The 25390-nt window shown below is 40.9% G+C and overlaps 1 protein-coding gene across 2 annotated transcripts in view; it reads right to left on the minus strand.

The window, feature by feature from the left end:
• The window catches only part of LOC139738051 (uncharacterized), a 187391-nt gene that overhangs the window by 64146 nt on the left and 97855 nt on the right, over positions 1 to 25390 (minus strand). For both annotated transcript variants that reach the window (XM_071648714.1, XM_071648713.1), the window contains exons 3-5: positions 23559 to 23624; positions 21374 to 21525; positions 13844 to 13940 (exon numbers count right to left, since the gene is read on the minus strand). In XM_071648714.1, the coding sequence (XP_071504815.1) occupies positions 13844 to 13940; positions 21374 to 21525; positions 23559 to 23624 (315 nt within the window). The remainder of the gene's footprint in view (positions 1 to 13843; positions 13941 to 21373; positions 21526 to 23558; positions 23625 to 25390) is intronic.

Raw genomic sequence — 25390 nt, forward strand, 5'->3', positions numbered from 1 at the left:
CATCCATCCCACACTATGTCCTCCCCTCAGAGTCTCCCTGTTTATTAGTATGCACAAGACAGGTTTAAGTGAGCTTGCTTTGTTAATTCATCATTTTTCTGTATGTGTGTATGGGGGGGGGGGAGTGGAGTATGTTAACAACTTTTGGCCCTACATGTATAAAATGTACACTGTTTGGTATATCTAGTCCCATTTTGTTCTTTTCTTTTGCCTACATTTCAGATGGTTCTATTTCTGTGTCACTTTTCTTCATGAAAAGTAATACTGTGGAATTTCATCAACATTTCTTTTAATACTGTTCTTCTGCTTTGTCATCACAAGTTGTTGAAGAGTTCCCACCTTGTTACTACCATCCACCCTCACAACCCCAATCAACCACAATTACCACTACCTGCCGCCAACACCACCATCATCGATGCACATATTAAAGTGCCCAATCACTCCCCATAATGACTCCTGTACTCTGCAAAAGTCAAACCAGGGAACACTCTTGGACCCAGTTATAGAGTTTTATTTCAAACACACACACACACACACACACACACACACACACACACACACACACACACACACACACACACACACACACACACACACACACACACACACACACACACACACACACACACAGACACAAGGTCAAGTGCGCCATTCATGCACGATTCAGGGAACCGGACAATGGCACAGAAGTGGGTTCCCATTGCACCGGTTCAGACTATGTCAATATCATTACCACTTCACTTTTTGACTCTGTCCAAAGAGCAGAGAAAGGAAAGCAAACTTTCACACCACTCTGTTTATGTTCCCTCTGGACTCTCCTACCAGCTCCCTCCCCCCCCCCCCCCTTTTCTCCTTCTCGTTCATTCTAAAATTACCCTTGGGATCAAAATATCCTTTCACATGTCAGTCCTATTTCTATCTTCAATATTCAACAGTGGAGCAGAATGTCTATAGATCCACATTGTAGATGTTCCATAGCACTGCAGGAGCTCAGTTTGTTTAGAAAATTTCCATGTAATTTTTCAAGCCCACAGCCATCTTACCTGGCACTTTAAAGGGACTGTACAGTACTGGTTGAGGTAGGGATTCATGTTTTGAACATTCCTAAGTGAGATAATGAAAAGCCTCTAATGAAATATAAAAGAGCATGTAATTTTAAAAAGGATTCAACGTTTATTTGATGAAAATTGGTTTTCAAATGGCTGAGATATCCAAAAAAAGTGCTAATAATAAAAGGCGACATGCCCCAACTTTATTAGTATCTCTTTGTTTCATCTTGTTTTTGGATATCTCAGCCATTTCAAAACCTATTTTCATCGAATAAACTTTTGATACCCCTTAGAACTGCATGCTCTTTGACATCTCATAGAGTGGTTTCTGAATATCTCACAAATCGTTAAAAGCTAAATCTTCACTTCGACCAGAACTGTACACACCCTTTAAAGCTCACCATCACATCAGCAAGATGTTGATTTATCGGTGGCTACGTAGTGCGCGCTGCTCACTATCTATACAAGTGTGTATAAATCATACATTCAGGAAAAGATTCATTTGGCAAGCAGGCAGCCATCTGAACAATCTGATATTCGATGGGAATGCACAGATAGAGAGCAAACCTCAATAATGAAATCTAGACAGACTTCCACAAAGAATGATATACTGAGTAAGCGAAGGGGGACGGAGAAGAGATCCAGCCCAAAATGTATGTCAATGAATTCTATAATCTTCTAATTATCGGTTCATACAGGCTGTTCCAGCGCATGATGCAGCTGATCAAGTCCCCCACCCCTACCCCCATAGTTTCTGGTTGCAGCGCTGTACGAAGAACCACACAACACATCGCACACACACAGCGCACCGTATGGGCAAATTGGCCCGAAACATCAATTCCAAAACTCCCGCATTAAAGCCTAATGAGATAATTCATTTCATTTGCCTGCCATATAGGGACGAGTTCTGCTCATGATGCACAAACCACAGGCAGTGGGGGGTTCTGGCCAACATCACTCCGGTACACACACACACACACATGGGCATACCACTTATTTACTCACACTGAAAATCAAGTTATCACTTTGAAACTCTCTATTTGCAGATCCGAGATAACACTTCACCATGTGTGTCCTAAACTGAGTGTATAATGTGCGCACTTAAAGTTAAAAATATATATATATTTATATACATACATATATAATCTCTCCTTCTGCCAAGTTCTGATTTGTTTCTCTTTCCTGAGGGATATCTATTGCCCCCTCAAATAGTTAAAACCAATACATTGCTCCATGTTATAAATAATTTTTTAATGCATTTGAGATGCACAAATTGAATGACTAAAATTGAAATCTACAGGATAGATTGCAGTATTATACATGCCTCTTATTTGAATGTGCCTACTCACCATGACATGTCATTGCTTTGCTATTAATTTGCATTTGAGAAATCCCCCAAAAGACATCCATCAAACCGACATATCTGACAAAAATGTCGGCTAAATTCAGGCAAATGGACCAACCTAACACTACAGTCTGTTACATTCAACATCATTCAGTTCAATTCAATTCAGTTCAGTTCAGTTTTATTTCTGCAATCCATTTTCAAAACAGTATAATAATATCTACCAAAGAGTCAGCATAATCATAAGAGATATATGCATCACTAATTACTATACATCTCACATAGTATAATTCTAGGAAAAATGTATTAAAGAAAAGACAAAAGGCAATGCATATTAGATTGAAGGTGCACTAGCAAAGGAAATGCTTTGGATAAAGATGAAGGGGGGGGGGGAGTGGAAATGCAGCAGAGCTGGACGATGAAGATGGCCCAAGGTATATGTGGTTCAATGCAGATTAAAGGGGAAGGCTAGTAACTGATCAGTGGGAATCAGTGGAAATGCTGGGAGATGATTGTTCCAATCCTTATGGGATTCATTCAAGAGTTCATTGTATATCTATTGTTGTGTGAAAATGATTTGCTTCAGAACGGTCTCATATTCAAGTAATGTGCAGTTTAATGCTTCCAGGTTAGCGTCCCTGGTCAGTGACGGGGCATTAATCTGCACATTACTTGAATATGAGACCGTTCTGAAGCAAATCATTTTCACACAACAATAGATATACAATGAACTCTTGAATGAATCCCATAAGGATTGGAACAATCATCTCCCAGCATTTCCACTGATTCCCACTGATCAGTTACTATCCTTCCCCTTTAATGGAATTATGGGATGTATAAGGATCCTGTGTACTGGCCATGACAATACGTTTCAGGATGTTTGTGCCAACTGGCTATTTACAGAAGTAGCCACATTGTGAATTTGGTATACCATCATTTCTCTTCTTTAAATAAATTACTATTTCAAAACAAAGTTCTCTTAATCATGTTTGAATCCATTCTGCTGCAGTGTTTGCATAAAGATGTGATGTTGATTTAATCTTTCAGATGTTACTTTTTTTCACCTTATATTACTATAAAATCAAAACAAGCCAACCAAAGATTATAGGGGATAGAAAGACCTGGCCTAGAACTTAGACCCACCAGTACAACCTGTCTGCACAGAATTGTCCCAACCCTTCTTTTAACCAAGGAGGCTAATGCCATGCGAAAAGGTCGAGAGGTTGAAAGGGAAAAGTTCAACTGCACAAACTTCGCAGGGCTGCTGGGGAGAGGGGGACGAACTAACGTTGTCACGCAATGCCAACAAAGAAATTCCAAGTTTCTTTAAATGTGGTGTTTATTTCAAGTCAGCCAGGATTCCCAAACATGTTTGTCAATTTCACATGTTGATACGCTTGGAATGAATGGAGCTGGAATGTGTCTGGGTCTGTGTATCACTTGCTAAGTGATATGTGGGAACTGATTGTTTCCCATATTAAATGGTACGCACGGGTGCCTTTGTGCTGCTTGTAAAGGTGTTTTCATATTTTTCTGAATGAACATTTTTTGGCAAATATGCTGTCTGTCTGGAAACAAAAATACATTCTGACAAAACAAAGTCAGGATGATTTTAAAAACTTGCAACTGCAATTGCCTCTTTAGAATGTCTGGACTAAAAACTGACTTCACAATTTCCAGGGTTGTGAAGCAATGTTCAAACTTGTTTTGAACATGGTTTTGAACATGCTTTTATAATTATGACTTTTTAAGCTAGTAGGATAAACACCTCTTTACACAAAACATTGCAAACCACCTAAAGTGTTGCAGACATTCCAATGAAGTCAAAATTTTGCATCTACATGTTAAAAACATGTTTACAAAGGATTTCCCTTGTCCCTGCCATATATGTCAAGACCATGTCACTAAGCATGGAAAAGGTCAACATCACAGAGCCATATAAAAACGACAAACCATCTTAAGACATGAATGAGCTTCATTGAGTAATAGAATAGCCTCTTTTAAGACTACATGATTTTAATACCTTATTATGACTAATGTGAGATTTCTACTGATATTTTCTACACCAGGCATGCTATGACACCCACACAAACACACAGAATGCACACCTACGTACCAACACCAGATCTTCATTAATTATTCTCGCAGTTCAAAGGCATTTTGTAACCAGGCTGGGCAGGCCCACATGAACATAAACACATTGATTCGCCTATGCACTTTTAGGCACATTGTTAAATTGTTACAGTGTGATCAAATGCATCTCATATCACAGCAAACACACACCCACCCAAAAACAACAACAGCAACAAACAAACAAACAAACAAACAAAACACACACATGTAATACAAACACAAAAACACATGATGCAGCCAAGTACCAATCCACACATATTCTCTCATGGTCAATTACAAGAGACTGTGTGGGTGGCTAATCATATCAACTGCCATCAATGGTGCCAAGGTTTTCATAAAGCCACCTGTCACCTCATCTCTCTTTTCCTTCCCCCCCCCCCCCCCAATCCTAATCTCAATCCACATCCCTACCCCATCCTCAATGATCAGGCTGAAGCTGGAGAATTGAGCCCAGCACTGTCAAAATCCCCCCCCCCCCCCCACACACACACAAAGATTTTGTGCTGATGATAAATGCCCATCAGCACACCATACACTGATATTTGGAAAAGCAGAAAAAGTCATAATGCAGAATGCAAGCATAGACGAAAAATCATCTGAAATGAATGTTATAAAATGCCTGGTTGGTATGTGTAAGCCAAAAATGAAATTGTCTGACGGGGAAGTCTGTAACCATGGCAATAAAAAGATAGCAAAACTTTTCATCAGGCCTGCACTAGTTGCCATGGTTACTAACTCTTCTTTATCCCATTCTTCCTCAATCTTGACAGACAAAAACAGGGCGGGGTGAACACGCCCCAAATTCTCCTCTTCTGACCTGTTCCATTTCAGGAAGACTTCTCTTTAAAAAACAAAAAACTCTCTTCACTGACTTAAGCAGCGACTATGCGTTCCTTTTTCAGCATAGAGCATATTTATGAGCATGCCCTTCACCATGGATAATAAGTGCGCATGATCTCACTGCTGTAACATAGACAATGCAGGAATTAGCCTCTAATAATCTGCAATTGATATTGCAATTAGAAGGCAGATGGTCTCCATAGCAACAACTATGCTCATATTAGAGCTGATGATAGCATCCTTTCCCTTCATAACCTTCCTCCATATATATTTTTTCTATTATTATTAACTGATGTAAATTGGATGGGCCTTGGAGTTATGCCATTTGTGGCAAATTCGGAGAGAGAGCCAATTTACTACTGACTCTGTGCTGCAGTGAGCAGCCATTGTCAAACAATTTGGCCAGGCCACCATACCACCTTGGACGTAGTGACAGTCAGAGCGTTAAAGGGCATGGAATAGAGAGGTCATCCTATTGGCATTACTGCACGAATTACCGTAGTGGAGTTATGGGAACCATCTTCTGTTTACTATATAGTCCTCCTTCTCGGGCCAATAGTCCCAATAGTTCTCTTTGTTGGCTCTGAAAGACGGTTGTGTTCTACACTATAGACGCAGAATCAGTTTGGTTAATCAGATTAGGTAATCGCTCTCTTCGGACCATTCTGTCCTGGTAGCAGCCGTAGAATGATGACTCATATTGCTTTTTGACCATACACAACATCAGCAATAGAAGGCTGATTGCAAAGGCACACATGCTATCCCAAGCTCATAGTGTCTTTTTAAACTTTAACCCGTTGAGGGCAGGCTGATTGTGCCACAACATGCATTTACTATAGACCCCTGCCCGAGTATACTCGGGAAATGTCCTCAACGGCTTAAGCATTTGTTGTATTTATATGTGCGTGTGTGTGTGTGTGTGTGAGAGAGTGTGTTTGTGTGGCTATATGACAGAGGACAGCCTAATGACAATTCCAAACTTCTAAAGGCCTTGAAAGGATGACGTAAAAGTCTTTAAAAAGTCTCGTAATCACTATTTATTTTTTTTTTTGGGGGGGGGAAGGGGGTTTAAAATGTTAGAGGGTAGGGAATGACAGTTTTGAGCAAACCACTTATGCTTTAGAATAAATCTGTTAACCCATACAACACAAATGACAATTTTCAACTGATCAGTGACACCACATTAAACCCAGCAATAATGTCACTCCACACTGTGATACGATTTGGGCTTATACTGCCTTCTCCCACAACAGAGAATAGAAAAGACAAAAAAGTCATGTCTGATCTGCCATTCACAGCTGTTGGTCCCAGGTACTGACCCTGTTGGGCACATCTCTCCACAGGACTGAATCAACTCTGATCCTGAAGGAAGAGAAATAGAAACATCACTCGTACACACACACACACACACACACACACACACTCAACTTAAAACTCTTTCCCCAAACTAATCTGAGGTAAAAAGCAAGCACATACGCAGATGAATCGTGAGTAATTGAGACTCAAAAAGGATGGAATTAGCGGGGAATTTGGGGGCAGGAAGGGGCACCTTGCTCCCCCAAATCTGGGAGATCGACTTGAAACGTGCCTCCACTCTATAGGAGATGGCCTTTCATCTGATGAATCATGAGCAGAAAACTTAAAGGGATAGTACAGTATTGGTGGAGATGAGAATTGGGCTTTTAACTTTTTGCGAGACACCAAGAAAACACTTATGATATAGTACAGAACATACCATTTTAAGAGGAATTCAAAGTTTATTTGATGAAAATCGGATTTGGAATGACTGAAACATCTAAAAACAAAGTAAAACAAAGCGATCGTAATAAAGTGTGGGTCCCACACTTTATTAGAATTGCTCTTTTTTGGATATCTCAGCCATTTCACAACCAATTTTCATAAATAAACGTTGAATTCCTCATAGAATTACATGCTCTTTCATATTTCATAAGAGGTTTCTCATCATCTCACCAAAAAATGTTAGAAACCTGAAATTAGGTCTCAACTGAAACTATACGATCCCTTTAACCATCCTGACCGTCATTCACCCTAATCACTCCAAACTTAGGTTCATGTTGAAAAAGAGGTATGCAGCTCAGTTTATTACGGTCCATGCAAAGATGGTGCACACAAGGTAAGTGCCACACAAGTCCTATCTTCAACTTCCTTCCTCTTCAATGAACATCACCTGGACCTGGACCTGGACCTGGAACATTTCATTGTTATCAGACCAGGAACATCTGAAATTATTACCCTTCATGTGTGAGATAAGTTTGTGTCTTTGGTATGCACAGACCCATCAATAATCCTGTCTGATTGATTCCCAATTAAATCTATGTTAGGATAAAGACTTTCCTCCTTCCTCTTTCACTCTCTTTCTCTCTTCCTTTTTCACACACACAGACACACACACACACGCACACACACACAAACACACATTTTCCATCTCTCTCTCTATCACCCTGACGCAAGCCATGTCTTGATATACAATGAATCACACTGAGGAATCAACAACTGCCTGCGCGGAGTCGCGTTTAACTCTTGTTCATCCTATCTTTCGCACTTCCCCAAGTCTGCGCCAGTAATCTCGAATTAATGTCGTAAGGCGGGCTCACTGAACGATTTCGTAAGACTCTCACGCCACATTGTGCCCTGCCTCTATCATACCTCAACACTGATGAATGCTCTCGCACCAAAGAGTATCTATCTCACTAGAACCTGCATGGGTTCCTCAAAATATTGCTCTGCCTATGCCGTCAACTTTCTGAGTACTTCATATCTAGATTATTCAGCATGAGATAAACTGCTTACTTTAATCACAGTAAGAAAACAAGATTCTGTGTATGACCATGAAAACTTCCTGTTGTTTTTAACTTGCTTAAAACATTCGAAATCATTTCCTGCCTAAAAAGAAAAACAACATAACTATCTCATTAAATTATCTTTTCAGAGAAAAAAAAAATGGGGATTATGACTATCTATTGTTTTGCTCATGCCTCCTGGAAAAATATTGTGTTTTGTTTTGTTTTGTTTTGTTCTGCTTTTTGCCTCACAAATTATATTTTCTTAGACAGTACGAGTGTAAATGGAGAATGCTTAAATTTCACCTTTGCTGTTATACTTTCAATTTTTTCTGAACTCCAGATATCAAAGCTAAAACTTGTAGGAACTTAAATCACTTCTGTGTTGTTTTGGAGTTTATTTGTTTTAGGGGTTTTTTAACAGGACTAAACTTTCACAGAGTCGACCTATCACACAGACATGTCTGCATGTTCAGCTCATATGTGACTACTTGCCAAGATGGAATGGCAAAATCAGATAGCACAAACCAACAACAATGCAACAAAGCTTTCACTTTTCCCTCTGACAGCAACTGGTAAAGTGTTTCCTTGTTGTTATTAAGGAAGGAGCCAAGAACAGAATGAAATCAAGGGGGGATTTCCCAACAAAAACGAACTCAAAATGATGTCTACTTTCTGCTTTCATGGCAACCTTCATGGCAACCTTCATGGTAGTACAGATACATCAGCACAGATGAACTAGAAAAAAAAAACAACAACACCACCCACAGTACAAACATGTATTGCATATTTTTACTAAAATCTCCATGCGAGGCCAATGATTTGCTTGATCTGCCATGTGACCTGCAGGTAGATGTTTGTTATGATGCCAGCTGTGAGCTATGCCTCAAACTTTGCAGAAATGGATGGGTGGGGGAAGGGGAGTTAAGCAAAGGAAGGGTAATGCCTATGAGCCAAAAACAACAAGAAGGAAGAAAGTGATCTATGTGAAAGTATACAGCAATTCTTGAGAGACTGATGAAAGGTAATTGACAGCCTAGAAGACCCTTGAACACTCCATTGAAAGATCGCTGAAAGTCTGGAGAAAGACAGCTGAAAGACCATTTTCAGGAAAGACTGCCAAAAGACTATTCTAAACTGTTTCAAACGTTCTTGGAGACCATGATATTCACTGAAAGATCACTTAGGAATCATGAAAGACCTTGGAGATCATCGAAAGTTCGCTGAAAGATCTGTCAATTTCTATAGTCTTTTAGTGGTCTTTCAGACATCTTGCCCTATGTGGAATGGCCCTATAGGAGAAGACCTTTCTAGGAACAGTTTGACTCTGCATCCATCAGTAAGGGAGAGCTTTCTAAATGAATATTTTGACTTTTTAATTTGTGGGTTCATCACAGATGGCTCAGTGCTCATATAATTATTCAAGTAGTATAGAGGTAACGTTGCTTCTAGCACAAGGTCTCTTTCCTAATATGCCAAGGTAGAAACCTGGAAGAATGTCTTTAGAAGATCTCAGGGACGTGACATGAATGCTGTGGTGGTAGAGATAGCTTGTCAATGCCACAACAACAGCTGAGGCCCAACTACAGGATGTCAAAGGACATCAGCGGGGCAAGAACGTCAGTCAGGAATCAACTGCGCTCAAAATGGGCAGGAAACTGCCCTTTTTCACGCTCTCGTTCACCACCCAAGCCTCACGGGGTAACATGCAGTAGTGCCTGACGGAGCCTGATGCAACACTTTCTACATCTAGCTCTGCTTAAAAAGAGTATCAATTCAAGTGGTTGTTACAGCAGTTTTTGTCATTTTACAGAGTGCTAAACTTGTGGTTGTCTTACTTTGGAGCACTACTGAAGACCATATACTATTAAGTCTCTTGAGTCAATAATTGAAGCCTAGTTTATAATACATATATTACATTTCTGCATGCCTGAACTTACTCATACATGGTCGCTGGGGTGACAAAATTCTGTATCTTAACTTTTGGTGAAAATCGCTTTTTTGGATTGATTGTCAGATGACCAGCCAAGTGATGTCCTGTTCAAATCCTAGCTGTCTTACTCCAAAAATGAAGCCACCATGGCATGTCACAGGAAAGGCAATCCCATTTTGTTACAGTGCTTTAGCTGCCGTATTTTTTTCACTCCCCTGAACATCTGACATTTGTTTAGATATGAGGTTTGATGCCTGAACAGCGATATGTACCTGCTCATCACAGGCCCCAAATTTTGTGCATAAAAATTATGTAAAACTGTCATACAAGTTATTACCAAGGTTCAGTTTCCTGCCTTGCTGGTGTTTGTGATGTTGAAAAATGTGTCCTATCCACCTGCTTTCTCACACAAGATAATGCAACTTGATCTTTTCTCCTATGGTCACTTTTGGCAGAGTTTGAAAAAAAAAGACCCGGGGATTATTAGAGTTTGGGATTAGGACTAAAGCTTAAAATCATGTCATGATATGGATTACTTAGGCTCAGCAAGAGCCTAGAAAAATCTTGGCATATCCAGTTGATGACTAAGACAAGTGTGAGTTAGGGGAAAAAACAGGCTTAGACCAACTGGCAATAAACCCTTTTGACAGGTACTGGATTACTTTTACATTTCTTCACTATCATCTTAAAGTATTCAGGTTCTGCACGGAAAAGGATGGGGAGACAGAGAAAGAGAAAAAAAAGGATAGATATGATAGATAGATAGATAGATAGATGGATACATGGATAGATAGACAGATAGATAGATAGATAGATAGATAGATAGATAGATAGATGAATAGATAGATAAATAGATAGATAGATAGGTAGATAGATAAACAGATTGATAGATAGACATCTACTAGTAGATAGATAGATAGATAGATAGACAGATAGATAGATAGAAAGGTAGAAAGATAGATAGACAGATAGATAGAAAGGTAGATAGATAAACAGCTAAATAGATAAATAGATAGATAGATAGATAGATAGATAGATAGATAGATAGATAGGAAAGTGAGAGAGAGAGATGGGTACATGTTTCTAACATCTCAAACCTGAGTATGTCTGTCTGTATGTGTGTGTTTGCCTGTCTGTTGTGCATACGTGAAGATACGATTCTCAGATCATTTCTTCATCTCTTTCTGTCTTTCTTTCTATCTTTTTTTTCCCTCCCGCTCGCTGAAAGCTCCCACCTGCACCCAATGGGGGGAGATGACGAGATAATCTTATTTGACAGATTCCCCATGGAGAGCAGGGCGAACATCAGACTCACCTGCGTCGAAACAGTCGTGTCACGAGCTGTTCACGGGTGTGGGGTATTCCAAAACAATAGCTCGACAAGAAGGGGGGCTGCCTTAAAGACCCAGTAAATTAGGAGGGCTACCGTGGAGTAGGATGAGTGGCTCGGCTTGGATATATTCAAGAATCACCCTGACAAATTATGTTCAGCTTTACCACTGATCTACATTAAGTTTAACACATAGTCAAAAAATCTCAACTTGACAATCGCTTTTTTTGTGTGTGTTTTCGAATGAACCCTGGTGGGCAGCAAATGAGGAATGATTAAATTGGACCACCCATGGTATCCCCACGCTACCGGGTCTCTAACATGGCAAAAGTCATGCACCAAACGAGCTCTGTAGATGCATGCAAGGAAGAATTGTTACATTTTTCTTTATACTTGCGAACCCCTCCTCTGGAATGACTGGTGCCTTTAAAGCTACAAAGCTGACTTTTACCCTTCTACGTGACACCCTTGATTTGTGGGTGATGTACATTTTCGCAAAAACATGTCATCAGTAAAAGGGAACAGTGGCTAGAGAGTAGGTGTCCAGTATGAAACTAAGTAATACCTTTCCAGTTCAGCTAATAAGTATCATTGCTAAACTTCAGGAGCAATCATATTGATATGTTTGATGCTCATGACCGACTAAAGAAGGGCTTTCTGTACAATGACAAAATAAGAGACTCTTCGACTCCTGGTTCCTAAAAATACTAACTTTGCCCCCAAAAAGTTTTCTACAGCCATGGTCCTGCATGTGAATCGTAATTGATGCCTCTCTGAAAAATAGTCACATATTCACGATAATTCCATTGCATCGCAGATACTGACAAGATCGAGCCAATTTTACGGTTAACAAATCCTGATCTGATTTGCCAAAGTCTGTCATTTGATCTACTTGACACTTTGCTGAGGGCACGCTAGCTCACGCACAAATGGTGCGATGGGTAAGGAGGGTGGGGGTAGCATGCGGGGGTAGAGGAAGACCAGCAGGTTCCTCACTGGATCTCATCCAATGCCTTTATCCCCCTAAACTCTCTGTGATTCTTCCCTAATTGATTATTATTCCTCTCAATCCAGGGATCATGCAATCATGTCTAGGGTGGCATACACAATACATTCTGCCATGGCTGCTGCAGATTTAAAGCCAACATCAACAGCGTTGGTAATGGAAAAGGATTTCATGAAAACGCTGCCTTACGAGTCTCCTATATTGTGGATTACAGAGATTCCGATCCCAAACAAGTTTAACAAAAGTGGATACACAAGATTTTATGAAAAACACACATACAGATGAGCATGTGTAGCAGAAATTGCAAGCACTAAAAGTATAAATATGCGGGACTATTTACACAATGTACACATTCCTCATTTATCAAACAGAATAAAAATGTAATCTGGACAGAGCAACATCTAATATTCTGGTCCTATCGCTATTCTTTCTTTACCTTAAAATTAGCATAATATATCGTTATAAATCTTCCATAATGGCGGATAAAAACATAAACTTTCAAATCAACCACATTTGACTGAAGTCAGCAATGGTCCAACTATCGTTACCAAAAATATGAAAGCAGTAAGTTACCCCCCCCCCCCCCCAATCCATTTGGATACGATTCATGTACTGTATAAGCTGTTATTTTCGTATATAGATATTTTTGCGAATGGGGACGTCACACACATTTTCGTGAGATGTTGTTTTCACGAATTGACAGAGAGGCTTATTGTAAATGTGCTACTACCCTCGCGTGTTGTTGAATTCGCGGTCCTACTGTGATTCCCAAAATTAACGAAAATTAAACCCTCACAAAAACAACATATGCTCCCAACACTGAAAACATTTCTGTGCAAACTTGGCAGGTTTTTAACTAGCTTGTGTTAACCAGGATCACAGTTTGCTTGATTTTCTGATCTCCCCCCTGTCCCCTAGCAACCACAAGGGATGAAGAGGCAAGGCATTGATGGGGATTGAAGTTGGGGGGGGGGGGGAAGGATTATCATCTAGGATAGCCACAACTAGATGGAGCACACATCACTGCTGATGCACTGCTCACAGATATACAAAAACATTTTAGGTCTATGAAAATTTGCTTTGGTCTATGAAAATTTGCTTAAGCTGCAAGTGTTTCAGAAAAAAATGGTGTCTGTTTAGACACCTGTTTACTTGATATGTATTACATGATGGCAGGAGTCACGATATTTTATTGGTTGTTTTGCTTTTCAAAGTATTGTATTTGAAATATTATGATGTTATTTGAAATATTATGACGTATTACGTATACAGATGAATATATCATATGTCTGATGTAGAATAATAAATATCCCAGTGGGGGAAAAAAAATTGCTTGTCCATTTGTTTGTCCATTTGTTTGTTTGTTTTCTGTTTTGTTTTGTTTGTTTTGCTTTGTTTGTTCTCACCTTGGGTCCCACCATGGGAAAGACACCTCGCTTCCTCTTCTTCTGCCTCTCATTCTCCTTGTTGATCTCAGGATACTCGATGAGTGTCATGTACCAACTGTGAAGAGCAAAATTAGCCAGATCAAGATAGGTCAGTGAGGTTTAAAGGGATAGGGTCAAAGGTGAAAGGGCATGGGGTCTTTAAGATTGTTTGCCCCATCATCAATACTCTAGATCTCCTCGTAGTGAAATATTTGAAGTGTTGCACACTCTTCTATCCATTTTGCCTCTAATTACTTTTTTTTTTAATATGTCAGGTCCACGGTCACAAGCATTTGTAATTCAAGGACAGTCTGAATTACACGAATGAATACACAAGTATCATACAGTGACTCTGTAAATCATATGCTATTTGTTTACCAAACGACACAAGCATATTAGCGGAACATAACAGAAAAAAACAAAAATCATTGAAATGGTAAATTTGCATTAAATGTCCTTGAGTGATAATGGCTTACAATAGGAGCTGGTGTGGAGAATTTCACCTTAAAGGACAAGTTCACCTTCATAGACATAAGGATTGAGAGAATGTAGCAATATTAGTAGAACACATCATTGAAAGTTTGAGGAAAATCGGACAATCCGTTCGAAAGTTATGAATTTTTGAAGTTTTTGTGCAGTAACCGCTGGATGAGAAGACTACTGCAGTGTGTGAATAACTTAGATGTCACATGCGTACAACAATATAGGAAAATATAAAGAGAATTTCACAAAATCTCATCTTAGGAAAAAAGTTCACATTCCCCCGACTCGTTACCGACAAATGTTATGGGTAATATTATTCCCCCTGCCTTTAGAAAGAGCCAAGTCAAGTGCTCTTCTATTATGTGAAAAAAGTGAAAATATGTTGAATTTTCTTTATATTTTCTTTATACTGTTGTACGCATATGACTCACAAGCTGTAGTAGTCTCCTCATCCAGCGGTTCCAACACAAAAATTTTAAAAATTCATAACTTTTGCATCGATTGTCCAATTTTCCTCAAACTTTCACTGATGTGTTCTACTAACATTGTTGCATTTTCTCAATCCTTATGTTTATGAAGGTGAACTTGTCCTTTAAATGATTATCAGATCCTGCATTATTTCAGTTTGATTCCATAAAAACTGTACACTACTACGAGATATTTGTTCACAATGACATATTGTGACAGTGACAGCGTAATTCATTCTCAAACATTTGTACTCCTGAGGAATCTCCACTATCCATTTGGATATCACTGTGCAGCTAAAAACACAAAGTTTGACAGCTATTTAAAGAATTGCTCAGTGGCCATAAGACTAGGCCTACACTTCGACATTGGCTATCTTCTGTGACGGCAGCCTGCTTAGGCAAGGAAGTGTGAGCTAATGTACCCCCTGGTATCATCACTTAAGTTGAGAAAATGACACACATAAGCCCTTTTTACATTTGTGTTTCTTAACCCTATACTTTCTCTGACCCAGGACTATCGTTAGTCCCGTACCAATTTTTTCAGCTTTTTACACTCGCCAATTAGTCCCGTACTAAGCTCTTGTCCGGGACTAAGGAGAAAATTGACCTTTTTATATTCGTATTTCTTAGTCCGGTACTTTCCAAACCACATGAATATTCATGATTACACTGTGCATTATACACGTACACGCACGCACCGGCAGCACTTGATTACCTCGTTTCTGATTGGTCAGTGGGGGTCGGACTTCGTCTCCGTCGCTTAGCCCTGGATTATTTTTTTGTTCTGTTTACACTCACTTGCTTGGCACCGCAATTGCGGTGCTGTGGTGCTAACCCTACTATTTTGCAGGGCCAGATAGTACGGGATTATCGGTGGGGCTAGCCTACTTTGGCAAAAACGAGTGTAAACAGAAAGTGGGCTAAGGATAGTCCCGTACCAATGGTGGGGCTAAGGCCCCCCCTTAGCCCCACCGTTGGTACGGGACTAAGCAAAAATTTACAAGTGTAAAAAGCCCTATAGAGTTGGATACAGGATATGTAAAGAAGGGGATACAGGGAGAGAGAGAGGGAGAGAGGAGTGGGATGAAAATATCAGAGAAGGGGCGAAGAATTGGACAGATATTCAAAGAAGTGGGCACCACTTGAAGGTCAAAGATTTCACTTATGACTCCTGTATCAGTCAGAATGGGGGCGAGGGGAAAAGGGAGGGATAGGAGGGGTCAAACTCCCAGAAACTCTTGAGAATCTTCTGGGGAGTGGGGAGGGGGGATAGGGAGCATCTCCCTCCCCCTAAAAGGTTTGGGGACACTTGATCTGCTGCCGTACAGGGGCCTCGCAGGAAGTGCAAGCTCATGGGCTCACGCTGGGGCCCAGGATGAGGTCTGGGTGGTGAGTAGGTGTGTAAGACTCTACCCTGCTGACAGGGTCTGGTCTGGCAAGGGGCAAACGAGCCCCTTTGCCTTAATATTGTAATCATACACTCTTGCTCACACAGCAGCATTATCCATCCGTGCTGGATTGATGCAATATGGAGTTATCAGATAAAAACCACATTCGTGACAAATAATCTCTTAAGTTTTCAGCCAGGCAGGCCTACACAACAATAACAAAAAGACTATCATCTTCTCAAACCCCCCCCCCCCAAAAAAAAGACAAAACCAAAGGGCTATTCATGGATACAGCAGAGTAGCAAGAATACAGAGAATTGGTACATGGGGGGACAATTGTGGAGCGAGGATGAGTTACATAAACAAGAGACCCGCGGGTCTAGCGCTCACCTGAGTATCGCAAGTTCACCTTTCACGCAGTCACTAATCTAAATTATTCACAGCTCTACCAAAATTTGACGAGGCATTCTCAAGTGGAAGATGAAAATGTACAATAAGGGCCCAATTTTTTCAAGATTCCTTAATTTGGGGGAATTGGGGCCCCCTGGGGCCCTCTGGGTGGGGCATGGTGCCCAGTTTGATAAATTGAGATCCTGACCACCTAGGGATGCTACCTGCCAAGTTTGACAAAAATCCATCATGAGGTTTTCAGGAAGAAGATGAAAATGTACAATTCAGGCCCCCATTTGGACCCTTCCAACCACCCCCCCCCCTACCCCCAAGAGGGGCACCCCTGGATCTCCTATGAACAAACTTGAAACTACAGTCATTAATGTACTGATTCTAGAGAAGATTTTTAAAGATTCCTTCATTTGGGGGGTTTGGGCCCCCTGGGGGCCCCCTGGGCGGGGCATGGTGCCCATTTTAACAAATTGAGATCCTAACCCCCTAGGGATGCTACCTGCCAAGTTTGGTGAAAATGGGTCATGGGGTTCTCAAGAAGAAGATAAAAATGTACAATTTAGGCCCCATTAGGACCCCTCCTCACCCCCACCCCCCCCCCCCCCCCCGGGTCCCAAGGGGGGCACCCCTGATTCTGCCATGAACAAACTTGAAACTACAGTCATCAATGTGCTAACTCATAGTATTAACCTAGCTCCATCACTTCTGGTTCTAGAGAAGAAGATTTTTGCGGATTCCTTAATTTTGGGGGGGGGGGTTTGGGCCCCCTGGGGGCCCCCTGGGTGGGTCATGGTGCCCATTTTAACAAATGGAGTTCCTAACCCCCTAGGGATGCTACCTGCCAAGTTTGGTGAAAATGGGTCATGGAGTTCTCAAGAAGAAGATGAAAATGTACAATTTAGGCCCCATTAGAACCCTTCCCCACCCCCCTCCCCTGGGTCCCAAGGGGGGCACCCCTGATTCTGCCATGAACAAACTTGAAACTACAGTCATCAATGTACTAACTCATAGTATTAACTTAGCTCTATCACTTCTGGTTCTAGAGAAGAAGATTTTTACAGATTCCTTAATTTTGGGGGGTTTGGGCCCCCCTGGGGGCCCCCTGGGTGGGGCATGGTGCCCATTTTAACAAATTGAGTTCCTAACCCCCTAGGGATGCTACCTGCCAAGTTTGATGAAAATCGGTCATGGGGTTTTCAAGAAGAAGATGAAAATGTAAAAAGTTTACGCACGACGCACGACGGACGACGCACGACGGACGACGGACGACGCACGACGGACGACGGACGACGCACGACGCACGACGCACGACGCACGACGGACGCCGGACGAAGGGCGATCGCAATAGCTCACTTGAGCCTTTGGCTCAGGTGAGCTAAAAAACAAGCCTCCTGGCAAATGTTACAAAGAACACAATGGGTATGACATAAGAGTTGATGCAATGAAAAGGCCGCAGTGTATTGACCCATCAATAGGGGGGCAGAGACCATCGTGTTCCGCCCTATACATGAGGAGATAAACATCTACAATACCTAGTGACACTAGTGGGTAAGAGAATATTTGTCTGCAGTCACCGTGGAATGACAGTAGGAATGAGAGTAATACTTTTTATCACAAGAATGTTGCTATTTTGGTGTTATGGTGTTTCTGATTACAATATGGTGATGATGATGATGATGGCGACAATGGTGATGAAGATAATGATGGTAGTGATAATGGCGATGGAGATGATGATGATGATGATGATGATCGTAATGATGATGATCATGATGATGATTATGATGATGGCGATGGTGATAATGATGGTGGTGATCATGACAGGTTGGTGATGACACATGTTACAGAGATGTTGATATGGAAGGAATTATAGAAAACAATGACTATAATTAACTGCAAAGATTCTAACATTAGTTACACTGAGAATGTAGATCCATATCATTTATATCCTATCCTCATACTTTCTACAAAGCATTCGACTTTGGAAAACATCTTTAATCTCTCGAGATAAAAAGAAAGAAGAAAAAAGATGAGATATAACAGAAAGATGATAATGAATCTAGAGCATCTACACATTGTAGTTTGACAATTTATTTTGAGCATCCTTTTCTTGTAGCCATGACAACAAGGAATCAGAACATCAGAGAGAAGAAATAAAAAGGGGAGAAATTGAGGTGGGGAGGAGAAGGAGGAAAAGAAAATGGGTCATTAGATGATGATACATCAGTATATCATCTCTTCCCCTTTTTTTACTTTTCATCTTTAAGGTGTCATCATTTTACATCAAAGCCATGACTGTTTCTTTGGGTCTCAGACTCCCATCATCACGAGGGGGAGCAAAACATCATCCGAACCGCTCCCTAACAGACAAGGGGGTGCAACCGAGCCCTGCCACCGGCTCCCCGAGGGTTCACCCACAGTTGACAAGGGAAGCCGATTGAGACGCTCCATCAGCATCGTTCCCAGTTCGTCTCTCAAGGTCTACGTCCTCGGAAAAAAAGGGAAAATGAAGGCGAAAAAAAGGGAGAATGAAGGCGGAAAAAAAAATGTCAGTGTAGCATGACATCTATGGGGTACGGAGGACCTTCCTTGGGGTACAGGATGCAGACATAGGAGGGGGATGAAAGCCGAGATGCAATCCACCAAACTGACAGAGCCACCGAGATTTCAAAGGAGATAAGATTGTCAGCATTGCCCGAAGTTCGTATTTCACGTGTAACCACGGGGAAACGTAAGAACCAGACAGAAACCCGATCTCGTCCTCTTCCTTCGGTGTCTGGAAAGCTGAGCTTTCTGCAAAGTTTCACATGAGCTTTATAAATCATAATTTTACAGTCTTATTCACCATCATCTGAAAAAAAAAGCAAACACAGCAATGAAGATACCAAAATTGCTATTAAAGCCTGCAAATCACTCTCATGCCATACTTTTGATGCTTCCATTGAAGATGTGCTAGTTTGTATAATTTCCCTAGATATCCAAAGCTCAGTTGATAACTTTAAGCACACACAAACTGCATTTTAAGCAAGCCCACACAATTTTGTTTTTAATGTATAGTCTATGTAATCAAGCATGTATGAGGGAATCAGCAATTTCCAACAACAACACCAAAACCACAAAAACACAGCTGTCATTCTCAAGTCACAGAGGGGCTTTATAATATTTGTGAAAAAGATGCTATATTTATGAGCAAAGCATTAGTCATCTGTTCTGCGAGCCGTATTTTCTGTACATTAGCAACTGCTGTGCCCTATATTCTGGTAGCATATGCTCAGAAGTTCTGCACGATTCTTTCAAAGAATTATGATTCCTCACATGATGCTCACGATGTGTGTGAAACTATTAATAAACTGTCTATTGGGGGTAGCACAAACGACAGGTTGGTGACTAGAATTGCTGAGAATGGTACGAAGTTAACCACACAGATGAGCGGCTCAGATAACCCTGCCGCAGTCACACTTTGTCGGTGTTGTTATTGGCGACTGTGCAACCCCGCGATATGCCGAAATGGATAACTTCCTATTGCTCCAAACTTGGGAGGTTGCTTCCGAGGACAAGCCCCTGGGTATCCTGTCCGTTGGAACGCCGTGTTCGACACAACCATCAAGGCCAGCCGCAATTAGCCCGCAGAGCGTGATATTTGTGGCTATTTGACCGACTGTCTCCAATTGAACTTTACAGTGATTTGTCACATTTCTAAAATAACTTCTCACTCTCTCAATATATAACTCATAATCACTGGAGGGGGGAGGGGGGGGGTGGGGAGCAAGCAACTTCTCATTTTAGACAGTAAGGTATACGATGATGAAGACTCTGCTAGCTCATTGTGTAAACAAAGCAGAGAGAGAGAGAGAGAGAGAGAAAGAGAACGGAACTACCCCACCAGACACAAGCCCCACTTCCCAGGACAGCTAGCTCTGATCGCCGTTCAAACCCTCCATAGAGCATCACATGTGCCGTGGTGTTGGGGGAAATTCATTTTGATAAAAACTCTTGGCATTCCTGCACAGAATACAAACTGCTAATGTATCAGAGAGTGCCAGAGAAGGGAAAAAGTTAGAAGATGGGGTGGGGGGAAGGATTGGTTGGCCAAGATATCAGATGGCTCATTAGGAGGCAGCACGGATCAATGATGGTATTCATTGCATGACACATGTCTGACCTCATAGGCCAGGCATGCCGGAGACGAAACATGTACATTGTATATGCACACTGCTGCATATTGATGTCGAGAAATGATAACCTTTGTCTCCTGGAAAAAAAAAAAAAATTGTCTACTCTACCCTTGTTAGTCCTTCCTTTTGTTTTAATAGAGCATTCTACAACTATGCCGTAAAGATGCAGAGTATGTCAATTTTACTTGGATCACTGCTCTAATTGTGCAGTGTTAGTTTAGAATTAACCGTTAATCCCTGACCTGACTTGAGGTCATGTGCCGAATCTTATTGGCTCATGATCTTGTCATATTTTTCCTTTTGTTGATCAAACATTGATCCATGAATTACTCATTTTAAGGGGGGGGGGGGGACAAGCTTTTAAATGAGGGGTAGTTAACCAACAACATGATGTTCCCACCTTCTGAACTACATCACTATCACCTGTAAAGGTCACATTTCTTTGGCAAAAAGCTACCATCTTCAGATCCAAGGTATATTCTGCATCAGAAAGTGGTTGCCACCACTGGCTGGCAGAGGTGCGCTCTTACAGAACACTCCACACTTCTTATTCGATATGTAAAAGTCAAAGGGAAGTCGGGATCCATTTCAACCCACCTGTCCTTCTCCTCCCTGGTCTCCGCCCGGATATAGGTGGTCTCGTCGGGCGTGGCAACCCCCATGGAGAAGGGGTGGCCAGTGAGCTTGTCCGCAGCGAAGACCTTGGTGCACTGGTACATGTCGACCACACCCTGTGGTATCGTGTTGGGCTGGTGGGCAGATATTAAGTAAAACAGGGATTAAAATATAAACTGTTTATTGTGTTAACACATGACTGATACATGAATACAAAGTCATATATCCCGCTATGAGAGTTTACACACAAAGTTAACTATTAGGAGTTGTGAATAACATTTAAATAGACTGCACTAGAAATCATCATTGTTACTGAACAATTCTTTTGATAAGTTTTACAGAATTGGAAGAATATGAACATCATTTTCCTATTATACAGAAAAGACAGTATACTGAACAAGGAAATATTTAAGCTCAATTCAAACGATCTTTAAATCAAACACAATATGCCATCAAAATCTCCTCACGCATCTATAAATCTTTAACAGCAATCACAGATATCATGATTCAATTGACAAAGACATGTCATTAACCTAAAATTCTAGTATCTACAAGTTATGAAAAAAAGTTATGAGATCATGAGGTAACGTTTACAGATGAAAGACAAATGACATTCAACAAACATATATCCAAATAGCCAATATCAATACTGAGATAAGAGCTAATATTCTAAGCATTATAATTGTGGCTAGATTTGGTTTTGCCCGTTTATTTCATTTTAACTATGTACTTTACATTGCATTAGTTAACACCACATTACAACTTCCACTTCCCACTCCATGAGAGCAACAGAATACAAATTCTGGACAGTTATGTGAATGGTCTGATGGTGACAGGTCATGCCTGAAGGAACATTATCGGGGTTACGCACTGCTCTCCTATTCTTCTCAGGGGCGGAGTTGGGGGAGGGGATTGGGGGATCAAGGAAGAGATACTGGGAGCACCCACAATGTCAACAGAGATCATACAAGCCAGCAGTCTGACCCTCTGGTGAACCCGCCATGAGAAAAGGGGGTAACAAAACGTGTTGTCCTGTCTGAATATCGGATCAAGGATGCGTTAACATCTAAGGCTGCATTTATCTAACTCGAGAGAGAGAGAATCCAGTTTCAAAATGTATTTTCGAATGGCATCTATGAACATGGTTCGAAGCGCGATTTTTGGGTGCCACTTTTATCTACACCATCATATAATCACGATTTGAGCACTGTCACTGCACAGCTGCTTTGCGCCGTTCGAACTGGGAAGTAAAGGTCGGCTGCATACCACCAAACATGCTTTCATCATTCACGCACAAGCAATGGGTAGAAAACACTAATGGTGCATGCTTTTCTCTGCAACCCGAAACAGCTGGAAGTTGACCTAGGCAGCTCAGAGATATAAACACATTTCAAAACAGCATTGCGTTTAACTACTCGCAGAAAGGCAATCATGGTCTCAAATGCGTTTCAAACTGCCCGTTTTGGGGCCAGCATTTCTAAACGCATTTGAAATCATGGTTGTGTTTATCTATCGGCCAAAAATGTTTCAAACGCGCTTGCTTAGGATCGTGATTCTGCCTCATAAATGCACCCTTCATCCGATATTCAGACACGACAATACTACAGTGTCTCTGTCGAGCCATTCTGTTTTCTTTTCTTCTTCTTTTCTTACCAAAATTGAGATTCGGTCTTTGATCCTTTTTGAGATTTAGGGCCAAACTTTTGAATAATTTTGGGCTTTTATACCTCATCCACCCTCTCCCTCCTCCATGCTTTGCACATCCACAGCACAACCAAATTGAAGCTGTTAACCTTTGATAGCCTAAAGTACTGGTAGTATTTCATCGCGCAAAGGGTCAATGAGTATTGAAATATGAGATTGACTGGTGGTGTCTACACATCAGATCTCTCGTTCTAATTCACAAAAATAGGTGTATTTTCATTCACCTACATGTACCACCACTCATTAGAGACTCCAGCAACTCTTATCAGAGATGTCAATCATTAAGATGAGTCCATATTCTTAATTCCCGCTCATTGCGCATCTCAAGTAAAATCACCGCCTTCAATTTCATCTGTAGCCAAATTCATACAGAAGCATGCGACTGCATTGTGACATAAACATTGGAGCAGAATAGTTCTCTACAAGTGCACACGCAGTAACGGAGAAACGTCTTTCAACTTACGTCATAGTCCAGAGCGTAGCACAGTTCACCATTTTCGTACAGAATGAAGCATCGTCGTTGCCATTTCTGAGAGAAAAAACAATGAAAGGAAAGAAAACTTGTTAACAGCTAAAAACAAAAACAAAACAAAACACTGAAGTAAAGCTAGACATCAGTTTGGGAACATGGGTAGCAGTGGCAAGTGTAGTGTAGATATTTGTTGTCTGTTCATATTTTGCTTTTTTTTTTTTAGGGGGGGGGGAGGGAAGGAACATAGGTTTTTTCCACAATTTCATGCACCAACTACAAGACAGATTTAAAGGCACATCAATCAACAACTTATTTCCGTATCCTAGAATTTTCATTGCTTTCCTGGGTTTTGAATAAATATTCCCACAAAAGTTGGATTGGGGTCATGTTTTCATTGGGGGCATTCTTATTGCAGTAATGGCAGTTTCATATGAGCTGGGGGTCTGAATAAAACCACAAGTATTTTCACATCACGTATACGTCGTGGTCTTGCAAAGCAGATACCTGCCCTCCCCCTCATTGAAAAAACGAAAGGACAAGCAAGGGACAGTCTTTGTTGTTGTTGTTGTCTCTTTAAAAATCTGATGACAGACAGCGAAACTGGATCAGTTGTGGTATTAAGTGATTGACAGCAAGGAACAATGATGAGGAATCTGTCTACTTCAAAAACCAGTGATTGATAGTAAGATGGTTAATGGGCTGGCAACTCCTGAGGTTGAAGCTAATGACCCCTCAAATCTCAGGTACATCCAGGACCATGGCTTGGAACGGTGGCTTTAAAAGTACAGGGCCTATCGTCATGACCAAGGCACACATTGATACACATACAAACATACGTATATAAACAGATACGTACACAAACAACAAGACACATAAATTGTTGCATACATATGTACAGGCCTTGTGAATGGAATATTGTCCATGATTTCAAAGTTATACGACAGAAGTACAGTTCCCCCTTCTACCAACACTGTCATGCATATCTGTATATGCAACATATTCAGTTCAGTGATGCCAAAGATAAGTTTACCCTCCTAGTTGGACAAGTCATGATTGATAGGTTTGCTTCTTTTTGTTTTGTTTTGCTTTTTCACACAAAATGCATACAGTATGAGGATTGTATTGTTGGTCCTTTCGAGCACAAAAACCAGTCAAGAATTTCATTCAAGAAATGTGATAATTCCCCCAAACTCAAAAAGTCATTCATAGGTATCTATGAGATACTGGCTCATAACACCTGATCTCTGCATGATGTGTTGCTGCAAATATTACAGTACTTGTCCCTTATCTGTTGCTTTAAAACATTCCCGCTTTTCTACCTAACAGCTCTCTCTTTGGAGGAACTATCTTGTTACAAAAAAAGGAATCATCAAATTCATCTGCAGTGATTCACCAGCTAACCTGCCCACATTTGGCACATTTCGATTTGCTCACCCTCCCAAGGGGCCATAAAACTTTCTTTTCCGACTTTTACTAGAGCAATATGAAACAAAAATAGACCATGAAAAAAAAAATGTTGCAACAAGCACGCACTGTCGTGAAACGCTCTCGCCTACAGAAATATTCAGCAGAATGTTTCTTCAAATCAAGGCCAAGTACTCTCCCATCTCATGGTTTGACATTTCACTTTCTCTTTGATTCCATTTTTGGAAAACAAAGTTGTTAAATTTCACTTCAGACTTCTTTCATCGGTCTTTCCCTGTTCCCATTTTCCTCTTTCTCTTTCTCTTTCTAAAGCAGTTAGTTCTAAATTGGTGAAGTATATTTAACCTCTGGTGCTCACACACGCTTCTCACACTTTTTTTTTTATAAAGGCAAGGAAA

Source organism: Diadema antillarum, unplaced genomic scaffold (assembly GCF_040938485.1).
Source record: "Diadema antillarum isolate AM-2024a unplaced genomic scaffold, OU_Dant_1.0 seq00000720_RagTag, whole genome shotgun sequence".
Classification (NCBI taxonomy): Eukaryota; Metazoa; Echinodermata; class Echinoidea; order Diadematoida; family Diadematidae; genus Diadema; species Diadema antillarum.